At 38.2% G+C, this 18,133-nt stretch overlaps 1 protein-coding gene across 1 annotated transcript in view; it reads right to left on the reverse strand.

The window, feature by feature from the left end:
- IMPG1 (interphotoreceptor matrix proteoglycan 1) overlaps positions 1 to 18,133 on the reverse strand; it is an 87,696-nt gene that overhangs the window by 29,548 nt on the left and 40,015 nt on the right. The window contains exons 11-12 of the mRNA XM_067532667.1: positions 17,793 to 17,865; positions 16,729 to 17,279 (exon numbers count right to left, since the gene is read on the reverse strand). Of these exons, the coding sequence (XP_067388768.1) occupies positions 16,729 to 17,279; positions 17,793 to 17,865 (624 nt within the window). The remainder of the gene's footprint in view (positions 1 to 16,728; positions 17,280 to 17,792; positions 17,866 to 18,133) is intronic.

Genomic DNA, 18,133 nt, shown 5'->3' on the forward strand with positions numbered 1-18,133 from the left:
GTCATATGCCTTGTCTCATAATCTCTTATGGTCTAAAAATATTAATTTAACTTACCATATTCTGTTTCATTAAGGACTTTCTTATACCGCAATTAAATATTTACCTGTTTTTTTTTTTTCTTCAATGCATTTTACGCATCTGTTCATATATAAAAGCCCTGCTCTTTTAGCTTATAGTTCCTTAGCTGTGGACTCCATTGCCTCTTTTTATGCTGAATTTTTTCAAATGCTATTGCTAAGAACATGTTCTTTTATGAGGTGTTTGTGAAGAATTAATCCCTTTAAGATAAAAACACAGACAAGGAGCTGTGTAGGACATTTTAAATCTTTAAAATGTAAGTTGTATATGATTTATCTACAAGTCTGAGCTTAAACTAGTTTTATTCTGTGAGTGTCTTGAGGCATTCTGGAAAGTGTTGCTTTGTACTGAGGGTATTGACTTCTGAGAAACTCTGTGAGGATCTCTCATGCTGAGAATTATTTTTATTTTTTAAAAGAGTGCTGTCATTTCCTCTGCTGCAAGACCGAGACATTTAGCTGCTCAAGTAGGGGTATAAAATATATCTAATTGGTTTATACAGTACACAGTAGAACCCCAGAGTTACGAATTCCTCGGGAATGGAGAGTATTCATAACTCTGAACAAAATGTTATGGTTGTTTTCTTGGAAGTTTGCAGCTGAACATTGACTTAATACAGCTTTGAAACTTTACTATGCAGAAGAAAAATGCTGCTTTTAACCATCTTAACGGAAATGAAGCAGGCACAGAAAAAAGGTCCTTACCTTGCCAATCTCTTTTTAAGCTTTCCCTTTATTTTTTTAGTAGTTTGTTTAACACGGTACTGTACTCTATTTGTTTTTGTTTGTTTTGCCTTTGCTGCTGCCTGATTGCGTAGTTCCCATTCCAAATGAGGTGTATGGTTGACGGGTCAGTTCGCAACTCTGGTGTTCATAACTCTGAGGTGCTACGGTGTATAATATATAATAGCTTGCTTTATGCATCTTTACCAACTTCATACACTGTGGGCTTTACAGGTTGGATTTTAATTACTATATTTGGCACTATCAAATTTCTTCAATGCAAGCACAGTTCTATGGAGTAACCCATTCCAAAACACCCAAGTATCTCTGAACAATGTGGGGAAGAGGTTTATGGGGGCCATTATTTATGAAGAGGTGTTCAAAGGTCTCCCCGAAGTCTCTGTGCAGCACTGCTCAGCTCCCTTTCACAATTAATCTCTTTAATAGAGGAAGATGCTGCAATATAGAAAATGCTAAGGTGTTGACACTGGGTCTGATCCAGCACCCACTGAAATCAACATTAATGTCAAAGGGCTTTGGATCAGGCCTACTGGGATGACATTTCTGGAAATGCTGCCTGTTGATGGCAGGGCTTTCAAAACCAATGCAATGACTCAGCTGTTCAGTGCTACCCACTTGCCAGAGTATATTCTGAGCATAGTGATGAGATTTCCATTCCCTCCCATCTGTTTTATTAACTAATACTATAAACTTCCTAAAATAGTTATCTCTAATTAGAGGAATATAAAGCAATTGCAGTATGGGGCTATTGTCCCTGAGTTTCATAAAAATACGATGAGTCTAACTAGAAACCTTACATGCCAGGAGGTCAATGGTGGGTCATGAAACCTTACAGTACAGTCATGTGAAAAAAGATCAGGCTTATTGTTTAGTGAACCCTTAACCCACTTATTATTCAACTCTCCAAATAAAATAACACCTTAGTTTTCAAGTGCTGTAAAACTCAATCCTACTAGTAACATTTCAGCATGTTGCTAGAAGGGATGAACGGCCTGAATCCAGAATAATTTTGAGGGTATGGGAGTCAGTAAGGACATTTACAATGAAAACTGTTTGTAAAATTACTGATAGCTGCACCAGTACATTAGATGCTACTTTCAGAGGTTTATTAAAATCTTAATTTTGTATTAAAGGTCTGCATTAAACAGAACAATGTGCTATTTGTATTTATCAGTAATACATTCCAACTCAAACAAATGACATACTATGTCAAACAAGGAAGTGTTGGATGAGATCAGTATTTAAATTAATGAACTCAATACAGAAACAGAAAAATTGAGAAGCAATGCACTTCTGATATGAATGTACTTTAAAAAAGAAATCGAATCAATGATGAGGGGGTGGGATTCAACACTCCAATTTCCATTGCAGATTGCTATACAATCAAAGCTGGAAAGTGTAAATATGTTGCTATATTGATGTGTTTAAAAAGAGGAAGGTTATCAATATAACCAAAAACTTTACAGAACACCTGTTAATTAAAAGAAATGTGTAGCTAAGTATTCTAAATGCTGCTGAATTGCTACTTTAGATAATATATTTTAGTCTGGAGCTTTCTAAGCATGACATAAGGGATTGGAGTATCATTTTTGTGTGGATTAGGTGGGAACAATTTAAAATTACATTCAGACAAGTCTCAAAAACAATGCATATACTCTAGAACTAAGGAAGTGATTTGAAATGAAACTCTAAGTAGGAGGCTTAAAACCCTAGAGTCCTCTTCTGCTTTCTCTACTGCTAGAACAACATGACAAATCGTCTCGTAGATAATGGTAAAGACCAACATAATAGTCGGACACGCAGCTCTGTGGTATCAGAGTTTATTTGGCTGTGCAATGACAAAAACAATGCAAAAGTCACATGAAATAAACTATTCATGGAGGAATGTGTAACCTCATTTCCTAAAACGAAAACCAAACATAAAATTGAAGGTTTTAAAAAAGAAAACTGAAATATGTTCAAATCTGAGGCACCCTGCCCTCTCTAGCATTTCTGTACTCGCAAGGGAAAATAATGAAAAGAGACTACACATAAGTTCTCAGCTCAAGCAGATACCTATATCTGGAATTCCCAGAAAGATAAATTATTTTATACTCCTAATCTAATACGCCTTTGAAATGATGAATGCAATATTTTATTTTTCATATTCCTGAAATTACTAGAATGTGTGTGAGACAGAAACTAAAGGGTATGTCCAAACATGGTGGCCCTACTGTTCTGGGGAAATATCTGTTGTGTGTGGATACCACATACTTCAATTTGGCCATCTTGATAAAGACTATAGCCCAGATTCTCAAAGGTATTTAGGAGTCTAACTCCCATTGGTTTCAGTGGGACTTTGAGGATCTGGCAGAGGCGATGTGGGGAGGGTATGTGGCGTCCTGTGCCCTTCCCCCCCATTCCGCCGATTTGCTCCTTGGCTTGTACTGAGTATGCTCATTAACACTGCTGAAGCCGGCTGCCCTCACTCTGCCCCTCTGCTCCCCCTTCGGCAGGCACAGGTCATCTCTAGGATCTGGGCCCATGGGGGCAAATTCACTAGTAAACTCCAAATGCTTTTTGCCATTTGAGAAAAGCAACACAACGCAACACAACACAGCTATCTTTGGCCTTAACTGGCCAGTTAAATTGGGTTTATGGCTACTTTGCATCACCAGAGCAGTTTAAAGTAGCCAAGGCATTACTGATGAATCTTGCCCTAAATGACAGGACTCCGGCAGGTCAGATTCTGGTAAAAATATCTACAACCAAATGCAGTACAAATAGGCTCAGTGTGAGCTCCCTCACATTTCTGCCAATTAATCCATATCCTTCATGACCTACGTAGCTCCACTTTTGAGCATCTCCTTCAAAGGGCTGGCTAGTCATGTTGAATTATGTCTGATTCTGAGCTGCAGATCATTGTGCCTAATGAGGGGGAATAGAACAAGGGTATCAAACTAATTTCACTAATGATCTAAGCCAGGTTTAGGCCAAGGTCTCCACAGACGAAAGGCTCACAAACCAAGTCCTGTACAGCCCCTTTCTTTGCTCCCCCAGGCTGCATATACAGCTCGTGGAAAGTATTGGATGCCAAGACGAAATTGCTGGTGGAAAGATTTTCAATTCCTAAAAATCTTTTCCTTGGGAAGGCAAAACTGAGGAATTGAATTTCTCTAGTCTGCCCACAAATATGAGGTAACTTGACTTGGTTTTGGCTAGAAAATAAATAGATAACTAAATAATAATATTCCCGTTTTTACAATTAACCATTCGGTTTCCAGTGACAGCCATGCCAATAGTTGTCAGAAGCATCCTCTGTTTGAAACCTTCGTCAGTGCAATTTGCATGGCAGCTTCCAATTACTTACGGAGCATGTGGTAAGGAAGAAAATATATTATTTTCTGTCACCAGCTCAATTATTGGTCAATGGCACCAATGTTCCAATCTGTAAAGGAATAGAATAGCTTTAATCGGACAAAAAAATTCTTCGAATGAAGTGGTAAAATTGAAATGAAAGTTAAATCTGTAAATGCAACTAAATGAGCAAGAAACTAATTTTTAATGATTTCTGCAGAAAGGCTTGTGTTAATCAAATGTCATACTGATGCACACAATGATGTCATTGCTCTAGGGGCTAAAAAGTTAGATTTCTACCTGCTAGGAGAAAACCCCTGCAGAATAATAGAACAAAACATTAGAAAGGGAATCAGCTCTTTCTTGTAACCCATGAGCATCATTACTTGTAATAGTGCTTAATCCTTTCATGAATTTACTTTTCCACAAACTACTGAAAATTGAACAGTGTCACATGGAGAAGCATTGTTAAAAATGTAATAGAATAACCTACAATATATTCAAATAATAGTCAGGGCCATTTTTTTAATGTGCATGCACAGACTCAGATGTGCAAGTACAAATGTCTACAAGTATACTCATCAAGAGTTGCAAACTTATTTTGGATTTTTCACAAGTGAAAAAGAGCCCACACAATTTAATATAAACACAATTGAAAAGTTAGTCCTATGTGTCTGTTTAAATTGACTGATGCCATAATATTTAAAATAACAGTATCAACACTATCCTTAAGGGACATAGATATCCTAATTCACTCTTAAAAGTGTCTGGCTTTATCTTATAAATCTAACCCCTAATACTGAAAGGACAATGACCCCTTTACAAAGTGAGCTACAATAATTTTTAAAATCAAAATTTCACTTCCATCTGACCAAAATACGAATTCCTGGAAGCCAGAATTTCTAACATAGGCAGCACATAGGACAGGATATTTTTATTGGATGAGGGAAGAGTAATATTCAAAGTCCCTTAACTGTGTCCCTTTAACCAGTAAATAACTGTAAGTGTTGTAAGGATCTCTGAGCAGGCTGTTACTATATATATATATATATATATATATATATATATACACACACACACACACACTATACTGTGTGAGCTTCAATAGCTCCCCTACCCCCCCACACACACAGGCTGGTGAGGGGCAGACTTTCATCCTCAATTCTGAATTTTCAGACTTAAAATAAATCTTAACCATTTCTTTCAAGATATCATTTTAATTTTGCTACTTTGTTCTGTAACTCTTTAATAATAATAATTAATAATAATTAAAAATCTTGCAGACATGTAGGAAAACTAACACAATGGATTGGAATGATTCCCTTTGCCATATTGGCTATTGTGAAAAATGGCATTTTGGGGGAAATTTTTAAAACATGACAAATTTTTATTTTTTTAAAAAAAATTTGTAGCTCTGATTTATTAGACTATTCTATGAACACACTCTAAACGATATTGAAGTACATTATCTGTTTTGGTGAGAAACAACCTCTGTAGATTATCATGTAATTTAAGAATGTCTCTCTTTTATTTTTAACTTTCTCATCATGTCTGCAAGGACAGCTCGCTAATGGCTAGTTTATAAATACATTTTTGAGTGTGTCATCTATTACAAATTTGCTTGTGAAATTGGTTTTTAAACTATCAGACGTTTTTGCATTTTCAGATCCCATTCGACATATTTTGGGCTCAGACTCGGGGAGCTGCTTTTGATGTTGTTTATGGGAAGGGTGGACTAGTAAATTTTTGTCTGGGCAGACAAATTTTCTTGACATGTATTTGAACGGTTTTTAATGCTTCATAGAATAATATCAACAGGTCCATAGAATTGTCAGTTACATCTAAAGTATAATATTTTACCTGCTTTGACTACATGATATTTCTGGCACATATGCACAAGATTTGTTCAAGATGATGAATTATATTTGAAAGAAGCAAAGCTTGATTTTACATTAACATAACCCTTAATTTTTAGAGACTGGGTAATTTAAGTCTTTAATCATGAAATGTGTCTATAAAGTGCTCTCTTTCCCCCTCAGACGTTTTGTCAAGAATGCCCAAATGCAATTGACTTTCCTAATGTTGTTTTTTCTTTAACACTTTAAGCATGATTTGAAGCTGTAATGTCAATTATTTTATTCCATATTTTATTTCTCTTTATGTTCTTCTTTTGTGCCCATCACAGTCATAGCTGAGCACAGATCAAATTACATTTGTCTATATGCTATTCACATCCTGTAATATTTACAGTGCTACCCTTCTGATTTTGAGTCCCCCTTTTTGACTTCTGTCAAAACGATCGTGATAGTATGTATTTTCCATCTCCCTCTTTAAATATTTCTGGTCCAGAAGCCCAGAGCATCCTGTCCTTAGCCTTTTTTGTGGAATTTATGTGGTCTGATGATCACTTTACATCCACTCTCACTATCAATTTAAAGATAATTGTCAGACTAATCAAAGTCAGATAATGTTTGAAAAAATTACATAGTTAGACTTACCTTTTCACTCCTTAGCATACTGGATGAGGTAGTGCCCCCCATGACGAGTATTCTTAGCGCTTCTGAAGCAGCCCATGATAATGAGAAACAATAAAAGGGTGCACAGAGAATTCAGTGGAAAAAACATTGAGAAGCTTGTCAGTTTCTGATCAAAGAGAATTCATGAAAACTAAAAGAGAGCGTAATGAAAATAGAAGAGTTCTTACCCTTTAAAACTGGTGATCTGGGAAAAGGAAAATAATGCTCTTGGTGTCAAGTACATAGCATGGACTGAATTCCAATCCTGAAAACATCTGGAGCAGTTCTTGTAAGGAATAAATAATGGGGTTTCCTTTTCAATTTGAGTTTAGGATCCTGCCAAGTGGAATGTCATGTTAAAGATGACATTTTACAATAATGGACCTTCAGGCCGCCGGGAATGAACATGAAGTGGAAAGAATACCAAAAATACTGTAATGTCTATGTGATATTCAGCTCTTCTGGAGATCCAGCTTCTGATCACTGTCAAATATTAGCTCAAAAGGATTAGCATGAGATTGTATTAACTGACTGCAGCCGGAGAGTGGTATCCATAGGAGCCATGCTGCTGTGCAGGGTTGGGAGTGCACCAGAGCAGGCCTGGAGGCCCAGAGTCACGGGGTTTAGGTACGTAACCACCACCCACTCCTCAGCATGGTCAAAGAATGATTCCTGCAGAGTCTTCATCTCACACAGGTATTTCCATGGGGCTCGGGGGAGCAATCAAGTCCTGTTATTCTATGGCAGTGTTTCTCAATTGGTGTTCCGTGGAACCCTGGGGTTCTGCGGGAACACTGTTAGGGTTCCGCCAGAAAGTGACATTGCGCCGCTGAGAGCAGCTGTTCTCCGCGCCGCCGAAAAAGGGAAGATGTCCCAGATTTTTTGGCGGAGGGTATCGAGTATGAGTGTGATTTCCCCGCGGAGCCTAAAGGGTTTTGCGGGGAAATTTAATTGAGAAACGCTGACCTAGTTGTTTGTATATAATTTGCTTATTTCGACATTTTTTTTTTTGGCCCCATATGTAAAAATACTGTTAAGAGTTTGGGGGGTACTGCAATTATTTATCAAGTTCAAAAGGGTTCAGTGGCCAAATTTAATTGAGAAACACTGCTCTATGGGCAGGTCTACACTAAAAGGGCTACATCGGTGCAGCTCCACTGCTGTAGAACATCTGGTGAAGACTCTGTATGCTGATGGAAGAGCACTCTCCCATTGGCATAATAACTCCACCTCCAAGAGAGGTGGAAGCTATGTTGGCGGTAGAATATCTCCCACTGACATAGCACCGGTGTGGACAGCACTTAGGTTGCTGTAACTTGTGTTGCTCAGGAGGGTGTCTTTTTCCCGCCCCCGAGCAACATCAGTTAGATCGACTTGAATGATACTGTTGACCTACCCTAAGATTTTCATATGTTTTCCCCCTCTTTCCTGTTAGAAATTTGCACTGTTTCATTTGCTGCATTCTTAATATTTTCTTGTATTTTTCAGCAATAAGCCATATAGTATATTATCTATGTGATTTCCTTCCTGTACAGTCATTAAAGTGTATTGTGTGGAAATAGCAGAAGAATGCAGAAGGAAATAGGATAATGAATAATTTAAGCCTTCAGAGGTGGTTTCGGTATGAGGAGTTTTAACCCAGGAGGGAACTCAAAATACAGACGCAAGTTACTGAGGGGCAGAGAATATTTAATAAACGTTCAAGCAAATGGAAGGGGCAGAGCCAACTTTGCACTGTTTATAAAGGAAAAACTTAAATTCTGAAGGAATTACAGAAAAGAGAAACCATTTATGACTAGAGATGGGTCTAAACTAACACCTGAGCTATGAACTTTGGGAGGGGGAATTGGGATTGAAAATCTGGTTTTGAATTTTGTGCCTGGATCTCATTCCTTACTTCTAGCTAGAAATTATATAGGATGAGAGTTTGTGCTGCACCTCTAAGAAGAGCAGGACAGAACTCACAGCAAGGTGGGAGTACGGATGCTAAATTGCCTTTAAGCCACCTTTGTACCTTTCTAATTCTGGGATGCTTTAGGGACTGAAGCACAGCTCTCCCATCCTCACCCCACCATTGGCATACTCCCAAACACCAGGGCATGATAGGAAATCCTTGGGTGAGAGCCTGTGGTCTCCCTTAGTGCCAACATGGGTGAATTTCTTCCCACCAGAAAAGGCTTTTAGAGACCTTTTATACTTCTTCAGTCCTTTTATCCAGTGAAAGAGGGCTGAAGTGGGGATGAGAATCTAACCCACAGAGTGCATAATTTTTAGAAAAAAAGTGTGATGGACTTTATCAAAAAGAAACAATAAGGAGATAACAATAAGCCCAGTAGGTTTGTGAGAAAGGAAAAAAATATTGTGTCAAGGATAAATAAATCCGTAAATTAGTATGGCCGTTGTGTAGCAGGCTGCTTTCCATTCACACTGTGTAAAAGAGGGATTTATAGCAGAAGGGTGTTTTGAGTTGGATCCAAAAGGTACTTAATCACATATCTAACTTTAGCTCTTAATAGGATTACTCATGTGCCTTAGTCCCTTGCTGAATCAGGACTGTATCAGTAAGAGACTGGACCTGACTGGATGGGAGTAGAGAAGTTGTGGTGTGTCTAAGTAATAGTGAATAAGTCAGATTCATAATTAGAATAAAAACTGAACCAAAAAGGGGAAAATCAGAATGTTAAATTTCAGGAGAGGCAGTTATGAGCAAATGCTGCAGTGTCAATGAGTTTAAAGGCAGGAACACAGGAATTCAAAGGGAAAGAAAGTTTTAATAGCACAACTAGTTAGCAGATGACACAGCAGCCTTACATCCAAAACATCCTACAAGGTTTATCAAATTTTACCAAGTATTTTCATCACTGAAATGAAACCAGCAGGGGGAAACCCAGCAGCTTATATATATCCAACTCAGCAATTTTATGTACCTCATGGACTTTGTATCATGAACAATGTACTCTTTAATAAAATCCATGGGATAAAATAAAATTGTAAACTTTTTAATCTTTGAAAGGTAAGTACATTCCTAGGAGAAATGAATAATTCACAGAACACGAAATCCTGAGAACACCGGGAATATTGTAGTAACTGCTAGCAGCTGTCAAAAAGAGAGAGCTTTTTAAATTTGCCCACTATACAATCTCTCAACAACCTCAGTGGAGATACTTTCAAAATCTCTGTCTTCTATGAGGCATCCAGCACACTTTGGAGTATTATAATAAATAAGTATTAATATATACAACCATGTATAACCACTAACATAGGCTTACTCTACAGCTAAAAATTAGACCGACCTAGCTATGTTGCTCAAGGCTGTGAAAAATGTCACACCCTGCACAACTTAATTAAGTCAATCTAACCCCCATTGTAGATGCAGCTATGTTGATGGAAGAATTATTCTGTTGCCCTAGATATTGCTGCTGTAGCCTTGTAATGTAGACATACCATAGTCTATCTACTTTCTTAGCCATCACCATTCCATAAATACTGTATTCTTCTAATATTACTCAAGGTATGTCTATACTGACAGTGGCAAAGTCGCTGCCATCAGATTGATCTTTCTGGATCCATTGAGCAATCAGTGTAGACCCACTCAATTGATCAGGAAGCTGATGTACTAAAACCACCTCCTCAAGTGGCGTAGCGCTGCGTCGATGGGAACGCAATTCCCATCAGCACAGTGCAGTGAGGACACTGCGCAGAATAGAAGTACAGTAGTCGACGGGAGTTATGCAAGCTACTCTGCGTAGCTTGCATAACTCCCATCGACTGCCGCCGAATGTCCAGGTAAGTGTAGACCAAGGTTCAGTTACATAACCGATTATGGAGTCTTTATTGGACAGTCTTGCAATGGGCATAACCATGTGCCCATGTACACAGCTGTATACAAGCAGGAGCTACAAGTAATGGATCTTGTGTTTGGGGAAAATGGACTTTGACAGCTCAAAAAGATTACTTGATTTTGAGAACGGTTAGTCCTGATAACACATTGACCCTATAAATAACTTCCTTTAGCATACTATGTAGAAAGGGCTTGTTCCACAGGTTGCTGAGCACCTCCAAGTACCACTGAACTCTGTATTTCAAAGGATCAGACCCACCAAGAATATTGCTGTAGAGATGGCAAAAAATACATTTGTCCACAATTAACAATCAGTGCTATGTTCACCTGGGGAAAATAAGAGTGTTAAAAATCAACGGAATGAAAGATTTAGCAGAGTTCCAAGTAATCTGGGAAGAATTTGGGAGAATTAGTGAATTATAATGTAATAGGTATGTAATGTTCTTCAGAGACATTTAAAAATACGGAGTCAAAATTCCCACTGAGTTCAGTGGACACAAGAACAAGCCTATAGAGAATAAAAACAAATGGCTAACATATTTTTCAAAGATATAATGAAAAAGAGTTCTTTGAAGTACCAAGGACCTTTAAGGGCGAGCAAGAATAACTTATTGAAAGAAGAAAATTAAATATTCCGTGCATATTTTCACAGTGAAGTAATAATGGTGAGACATTTCCACTGGAGGAAGAAAGGGATAAATGAAAACGAGTAGAATCCCACTTCAGTTTATAAAGGAAGTGGGGAGAAGAGAGAAGTATCTTTTAACTTCCTTAAAGGAAGGTAAATTCCTTATAGCATCCATGAAAGAATCTATTCATCCAGGGACGTCACATAATAAGTACACTTCCTTTCTCAATTTTTGGGCCTAAAACTATTTTACAATGTCTTTTTTAAGAACAAATCTAGGGGAGGACTAGAAAAGAGCAAATTTCTAAGTTTAAGTTTAGTTACCATCTAGATGATGGTAACACTAATTGGGGACAAGATATGGGAACACTAACTGTAGTATATTAAAGATAGTTAACCTAAACTTTTAATAAAAAACTGCTAGACAGGAAGGAATTTCCCCCCAGGTCAAATTGGCAATGACCTTCAGAGTTTTTTGCCTTCCTCTGCAGTCTGTGGGTGCTTGTCACTTGCCAGGATGGGTATTTCATTTAACAAATTCCCTGACATTTCAGGGATCTCAAGCACTAGTCCCTCCTATTCTCTGCGTGTGGCACACAGTAGTTTAGTCTCCTGTGGGCTATAATACTTTTCTCTAATGTTGGTGCTGGATGGTGCTGGTGGCCTGTGATATACAGGAGGTCAGATCAGATGATTTGGTAGTCCCTTCTGGCCTTAATCTCTGATTCTGTGATGTTACAGAATGATTTTTTTTTTTAGGAATTCTGAGAGTTAAGAGTCAAAGTAGGCATGTACTTAGACTTTAGCAAAGCTCTTGATAGACTACTACAGAAACCAAATCAACCTCATTTTTTCCCCATTGTCCCCTGATACCACTTACCTCAGTGAGTGATTTTCACCAGTTGGGCAGTGTTCCATCATTTTTAGACCTTTTCCACTGAGCTGATATGTTCTAGTTTCAAAAACTGTACACTGCTAATAAAGATTGTTGTATACTGCAGCTGTAGCTGACTGATGTGTGAAAAAGTAAAGGACCTCTCCAAAGTGGAGCAAAAAGTAATCTAGCTCTTCTCTCCAGACCACACTCCTTATGCCAAGCTACAGCCCCTCCTCACAGAACCATCATGAGGAAGGGGAATATCCTCCCTACTCTCTTCCTCTGCCTCTCTGTTTGAGTTGTGGGGTTGGAGGGATGCCTTTCTCTCTATGTTTCCCTCAGGTGACTTGCTCTCTCTTTTTCCTGGCAGCTAGAAGGGATAGCTCACCTGTCTTGCTCCTTTTTGTCTTCTGACAGCAGGGAAAAAGGAGATGTCTTTCTCTTTCCTATCTGCTGGTGGCCCTTGTCTCTTAACCTGGGGACTCTCACCTCTCTGGGTACATTCATTAGATACTCTGTTCCTCATGCATGCGTATCAGGCAGGTATGGCACTGCCTCGTCTCAGACAGAGCACCAAATATCAGAGGTGCTGAGGTAGAAGAGCCTATACCGAGGGAGTCATCTGAGCCATAGTCCTACACTGTAGTTGTGTGTGTGTGTGTGTGTGTGTGGGGGGGTGTTCAGCCAAACAAGTTGAATCCTGGTACAAGAAACAGGTCCCTTGGTGAAACTCAGATGCTAACTGTACTTAAGCATAATGAACAAAGTGGAACAAATTTCCTCAACATAATTTATTCTGCATTTTTGCTGAAATAAATAATGTCCCTCTGCTGAGGTAGCCAATAGAGAAGTAACTAAATAAATAAAAAATACTATAGCCACACAGCTCCCTATTGGGGAGCTGTGTGGCTACAGTATTTTTTATTTATTTAGCAAAATGCAATATTCAGCAATCAAGCACGTCATGTGGATTTGTGACACCAAGTCTACAAACCAACAAGTGAATGACAATGAGATAAATGAAGCATTTTCATCTATGATAGTTATAATTTCATGCCACTGCTTGTTTGTTAAAGGGATACTGTACTCTTTTTGATCAGCCCTGCAATCTGAAGTATGAGATGTGCATCTCTGCATTAATAAGCTGTGCTATGTATTTGAAAATATAGTCATTAATGATAATTGTCATCAAAACATTATTTTCAAGTACAATGCACAGAAGGGTTTCTTGTTCCTTAGAATTTACAGACTGCTGCACTGATCCAAGAATGTGGTTTTCTTTTATTTCAGAACTACGTGTGAGGAAGAAGACTGCAGAATGAGAATAACCTGTACAATACATGAGAGAGTCTTGCAGCAGTTCATAGCATACAGCATGACTGCCAGTGAAATGAAAAGCATAATATAGTTTTTGACTGTGGCAAGAAATTACCATTTCAGCCAAAGATGATTTTCATTTGCAGCTACATTATCTACAGATATATAAATCTTCTTGCTTCAGAATATAAACCAACAATTAACCACGTGCAGTTGGAGGAACTGATGATATTATTGAAACTATCTAGTACGTTACTTTCCTTTGTGGCATCTGGTTGTAGTTGTGGTCAGAGACAGGGTACTGGAGTACTTGATCTGTTAGTCTAACCTTAAATGGCAATTATTGCCTCATAGTCTTTAAGGTCAGAAAGGACCGTTATGGTCATCTAATCTGATCTCCTGCACAATTCAGGCCTCACCCACTCACTCCTGTAATAGATCCCTAACCTATGACTGAGTTATTGAAGTCCTCAAATAACAGATGCCACAAAGGAAAGTAATGTACTAGATAGTAGTCAAAGATCAGCTAATTGCCAAATTAGGCTGTCCCATCAGACCATCCCTTCCATAAACTTATCAAGCTCAGTCTTGAAGCAAGCTAGGTTATTTGCCCCCACTGTTCCCCTTGGAAGGCTGTTCCAGAACTTCACTCTTCTGATGGTTAGAAACCTTAATCTAATTTCAAGTCTAAACTTCCTGATGGCCAGTTTATTTAATTACTTTGTTCCTACTCCTTTCATAATGCTTGTTTCATTTTCTGTGTGGTTCTTTACTGTGTCCAGAAAGGAAACGGCAGAGAGGACCATTTTGGATTAGACAATTAGGATGAGGGAAATGGTAGACACTACATACTATATACGGGCATCACCTCACACAAATCTCTACCAAGAATCCTTTTCTTCTGGGAGGCCCATACACATGAAATTTATTTTTTTTAAAGTAAAAATAACATTAACCATTCGTCTATGTGCCCTGGTATGACTTACTACTTTTGTTTTATGATGACCGAACGTGCACTAGGTGGTTTAGGTAACAAGACAAGGTCTCTGCTCTGAAAACCTAACAATCACATCTTATCATACTGGTCTGTCTTTCAGTTCCTTGAGACAGGAAAGGTGTCTATAGCTTATCCAGTATAGCACCGTATACACAGTCAGCACTTAGCAAATAATGATAAGCTTAGATGTAAATTTAAATGGACCATACTTATCAGGTACAAATAGAGAAACACTGTTCACAGCCACATTGACACACACACGGCAGAGCCATTTATCCTAGAAACTTTCCCCTCACAATCATCACACCATATATGTGGTGCAAACCCTAACATTACCTACCAACCAGAATGTAACAAAATGCTAAGAAGAAATCGTGGCAGATCATTTAGCGACCAGACTGCCTATTCATGCTCAGTGTATGATGAAGTCATGCTAGAAATGCCTTTTCTGTCATGCTTACAGAATTTGCAAGTGCTGAGGGAAGGCACTGAATTCAGTTCCTTGCTAGAAGGATTCCTTCACATCAGACTTTAGAGGTCCCTCTAGCAGTCTCAGGAGTAGCCCTGACAGGCTCCAAAGAGACCTATTTGAAACTGCATTGGACAAAACACTAGAGAATATAGCAGAAAGACCCAACCCATGTTGGGTGCTGGTTCCAGATAAAAAATGTGGGTGGCCCACTTTAATTTGCCATAGCTGCACATATCTTCATTCATTTAAAATTATCCCCCCAACCCATCCTCAACTGTGGCTGCTGGGAGGTTTCAGCCTCAGGAACTAAATCTGAGAGATTTTAACCTTTCAGGGCTTCTTGCTTTCCAAAACTTTTTTGAGGTTGTAAATGATGCTATGGAGGGGCCAGGATGACTCTCCTGAATGGATACAGTATCGTCTATCTCACTGACCCCTGGCTTGCTTCCTTGCCCTGCCTCCAATTGCTGCTAGTGCTGGCCTCAGGTTCATCCTGGGAGGAATAGCGGATGGCTGGCTAAGAAAAGCCAAGACAACTGTATTCTGGGCTCACAAGCCGACTGACTGGTTAGCAGGGAGGACAGGAGGCTCTTTGCTCTCTGGAAAACTGAGTAGGCTTTTTGGTTTTATTTGGAGGTAGAAGAGGGAAGAGATGGAAGAAATTATAGTGCAACCATTATCTCTTATTTGTAGTCATCTGTTTTAGAAATGCATGCAGTAGAACTTTGATTTTGTGAGCACTGATCTTACAAATGACTAATTATACAAACCATTTTTCCCAACAAATTAAAAAAAAAAATCATATAGTGAAAGTGAGGTCAGTGAAGAAAAAGTTGACATCTTTTCATATTGTGATGCCTTCAATGGAAATTGCTTTGCAGTGATTTGACGGATGAGAATAAAGCAATGCAGTGCACCATACTGTGACTTATGCACCATACTTACTGTCACTGTCAGATGTTCAGTTTTATGAACTTTTCCCTCAATCCCCAATTAGTTTGTAAAATAAGGATTACACTGTGTATGGTGCTCTGGAATAGTGACTGAAAATTACTTTGCTGCTCAGAATGTTGTTCATGCTTTATTTCAGACTCCACAGATGAAATACTGGCTCAGTTAAAGTAAATAGGAGTTTTGGTACTGATATAAACAAAGCCAGGATTTCACACCATACGTATTGTTTTCTCTGTATTGCTTATTCATAGAGAATGTATCTTAAAGAGCTGACAGAAAATCCTGTGGATTTCTGTGTACTCTCATTCATCAGGGTTCTATAAATCAAATGACCAAACAGAGAGAATGGAATAGATGACTAAAGAAAAAGAGTTATTTTTAAAACATTGTAACCCTCAATAACCCTCAATCAGATTATTAGGAAATTTATATTATTATTTATTTGTATTGCTGTAGTGTCGAGGAGCTCCAATCCGGATCAGGACCCCATTGTGCTAGCTGCTTGTGGTGTTCCTACTTTAGGATTATACTCTTTTATCCTACTTATAGCAGACATCAGTTTGAGTTGACTGTAGCATATTTGGATAATTTAATCTCCATTTCTGAATACTGGAATTGTGCTTATTTATGGTTGGTCTGAAATTTTATTTGACATCACTTTGATTTCCCTGGGTTTGTGAAACCCTACCCTAATGTCCTTTACAAATCCCACTTCAGCCGTAAATACTTGTGGTTTTTACTTGCTTTACTAACCCTGAAATCAATCTGAAAGACATGTTTGCTCAGAGTGGATGTCAAAAAATTCTAAGGCATATTTTTACAGTGGAAGGTATAAGAATATTAATACAGATGTAGCTCAAAATGTAAATGTAAGCACATTTTTAGTCTGCTTACTAAATTGGTATATATGTGGCATAATAGCTGGGTGCCTCTTATTTCACTTCATGTATTGATGTTTTACAACCTACCTTCTCCAGATAGACTTTCCTGGCTGACTCCCTTAAGAAGCAGATCTGTGTTAATCGTCTGCTCTTTCTTCCTTTCAGCTTCACTCTTCTGATCACTGATTTGCAGAAAGTTTGGTGGTGTAGTATAAGCTGCCAGTGTGACAACCTGCTCATCTGGGACTTCATACTCCCTTGTGCTTAAATCATTGCTGGCTGACTCATCTGCCGGAGGAGGTAAATCAGAATCCTCTGATTTTAAAGGGCCGTTGGTGCTATCCAGAGTACTGAAAGGCACTGTAGAGCTTTCATGGTCAATAATAATGTTCATGCCTTCAATTTCCTTTAAAGATGCTGATTCTTGTTCTGTAACAGATTTGTCTTTAGCCCGTTCACTTGAGGGTTTGGAAGGAGATGCAGGTTCAGATGAAATAAAATTATCAGGGTCACCGATATCTCCACTTAGCACAGGGGTTCCAGTGGTATATTCACTAATCAAACTGTCTCCTGTCTGCTCCACCATTGCTGGACTAGGGTAACCTAGTGGGAGTTCAGCACTCAAACCATCATCCTGAAAATAAAATTCAGAGAAAATTTACAGGGTATAGCTTTCATTACCACATTTAACCTTGAATGCTAGAGAGTCCAATAAAATATAGCCACATTGTTTTGTAACCACTGACTTAATTGTAAAGTTATGGAATATGGACCAGTGTTTGGCATATGTGAACATGATTCTAAATAAAATATAAAAATCCATTGTTTTAAAATCAATCGAGCAAAGGTGGCATTTTATCATACAATGAGCTTTGTTCTGTCTCAGTCAATGAGATGTTCAGTTTAGATTATGGTTCACCAAATAACTTGCAATTCCTACAAATGTTAGAGGAAGCCAGGCAATGTCTTCACATGTAATTACATCAATCGATTACTTTTTGCTTTTGCAAAGTAACACATACTACCATACTGGCTGCATTTATAATAAGGATTCTACTTATTTTTAACACCAGTTTTTGTCTGTGTGTGATTTTAGAATATCTGCTAGTTTCCCTTTGAGAGATAAAGAAGCAGAATTAGCTTACCAGCTCTCAGCACCTGGTGGAGCGATGGTGACCACTGATTTGATATCATTGTCTGATTCACTAGATGGTTTAATAGCTTCTGCAAAACAAAACAAAAAAAGGCAAAATATGTTTTTCAATACAACTGCATATTGAAGATAATGGCACATTGAATGCTGATCAAAGTGCATAACCTCTATAATAGAGATAAAAACTGATGAAAACAAAATGATTACTCTGCGAAAGACTTTTAAAAATGACAATGAGAGGTAAATTTTACTTTTAAATTACAGTAGGAAGGAAAGCAGGAATTTATTTGTAGCACTTCTAAATTATGCAGTACTTGGTCAGTGGAAATGAGATAGGTC

Source organism: Emydura macquarii, unplaced genomic scaffold, assembly GCF_026122565.2.
Source record: "Emydura macquarii macquarii isolate MOO-44397 ecotype Brisbane River unplaced genomic scaffold, CSIRO-AGI_Emac_v2 contig_3295, whole genome shotgun sequence".
Taxonomy (NCBI): domain Eukaryota; kingdom Metazoa; phylum Chordata; order Testudines; family Chelidae; genus Emydura; species Emydura macquarii.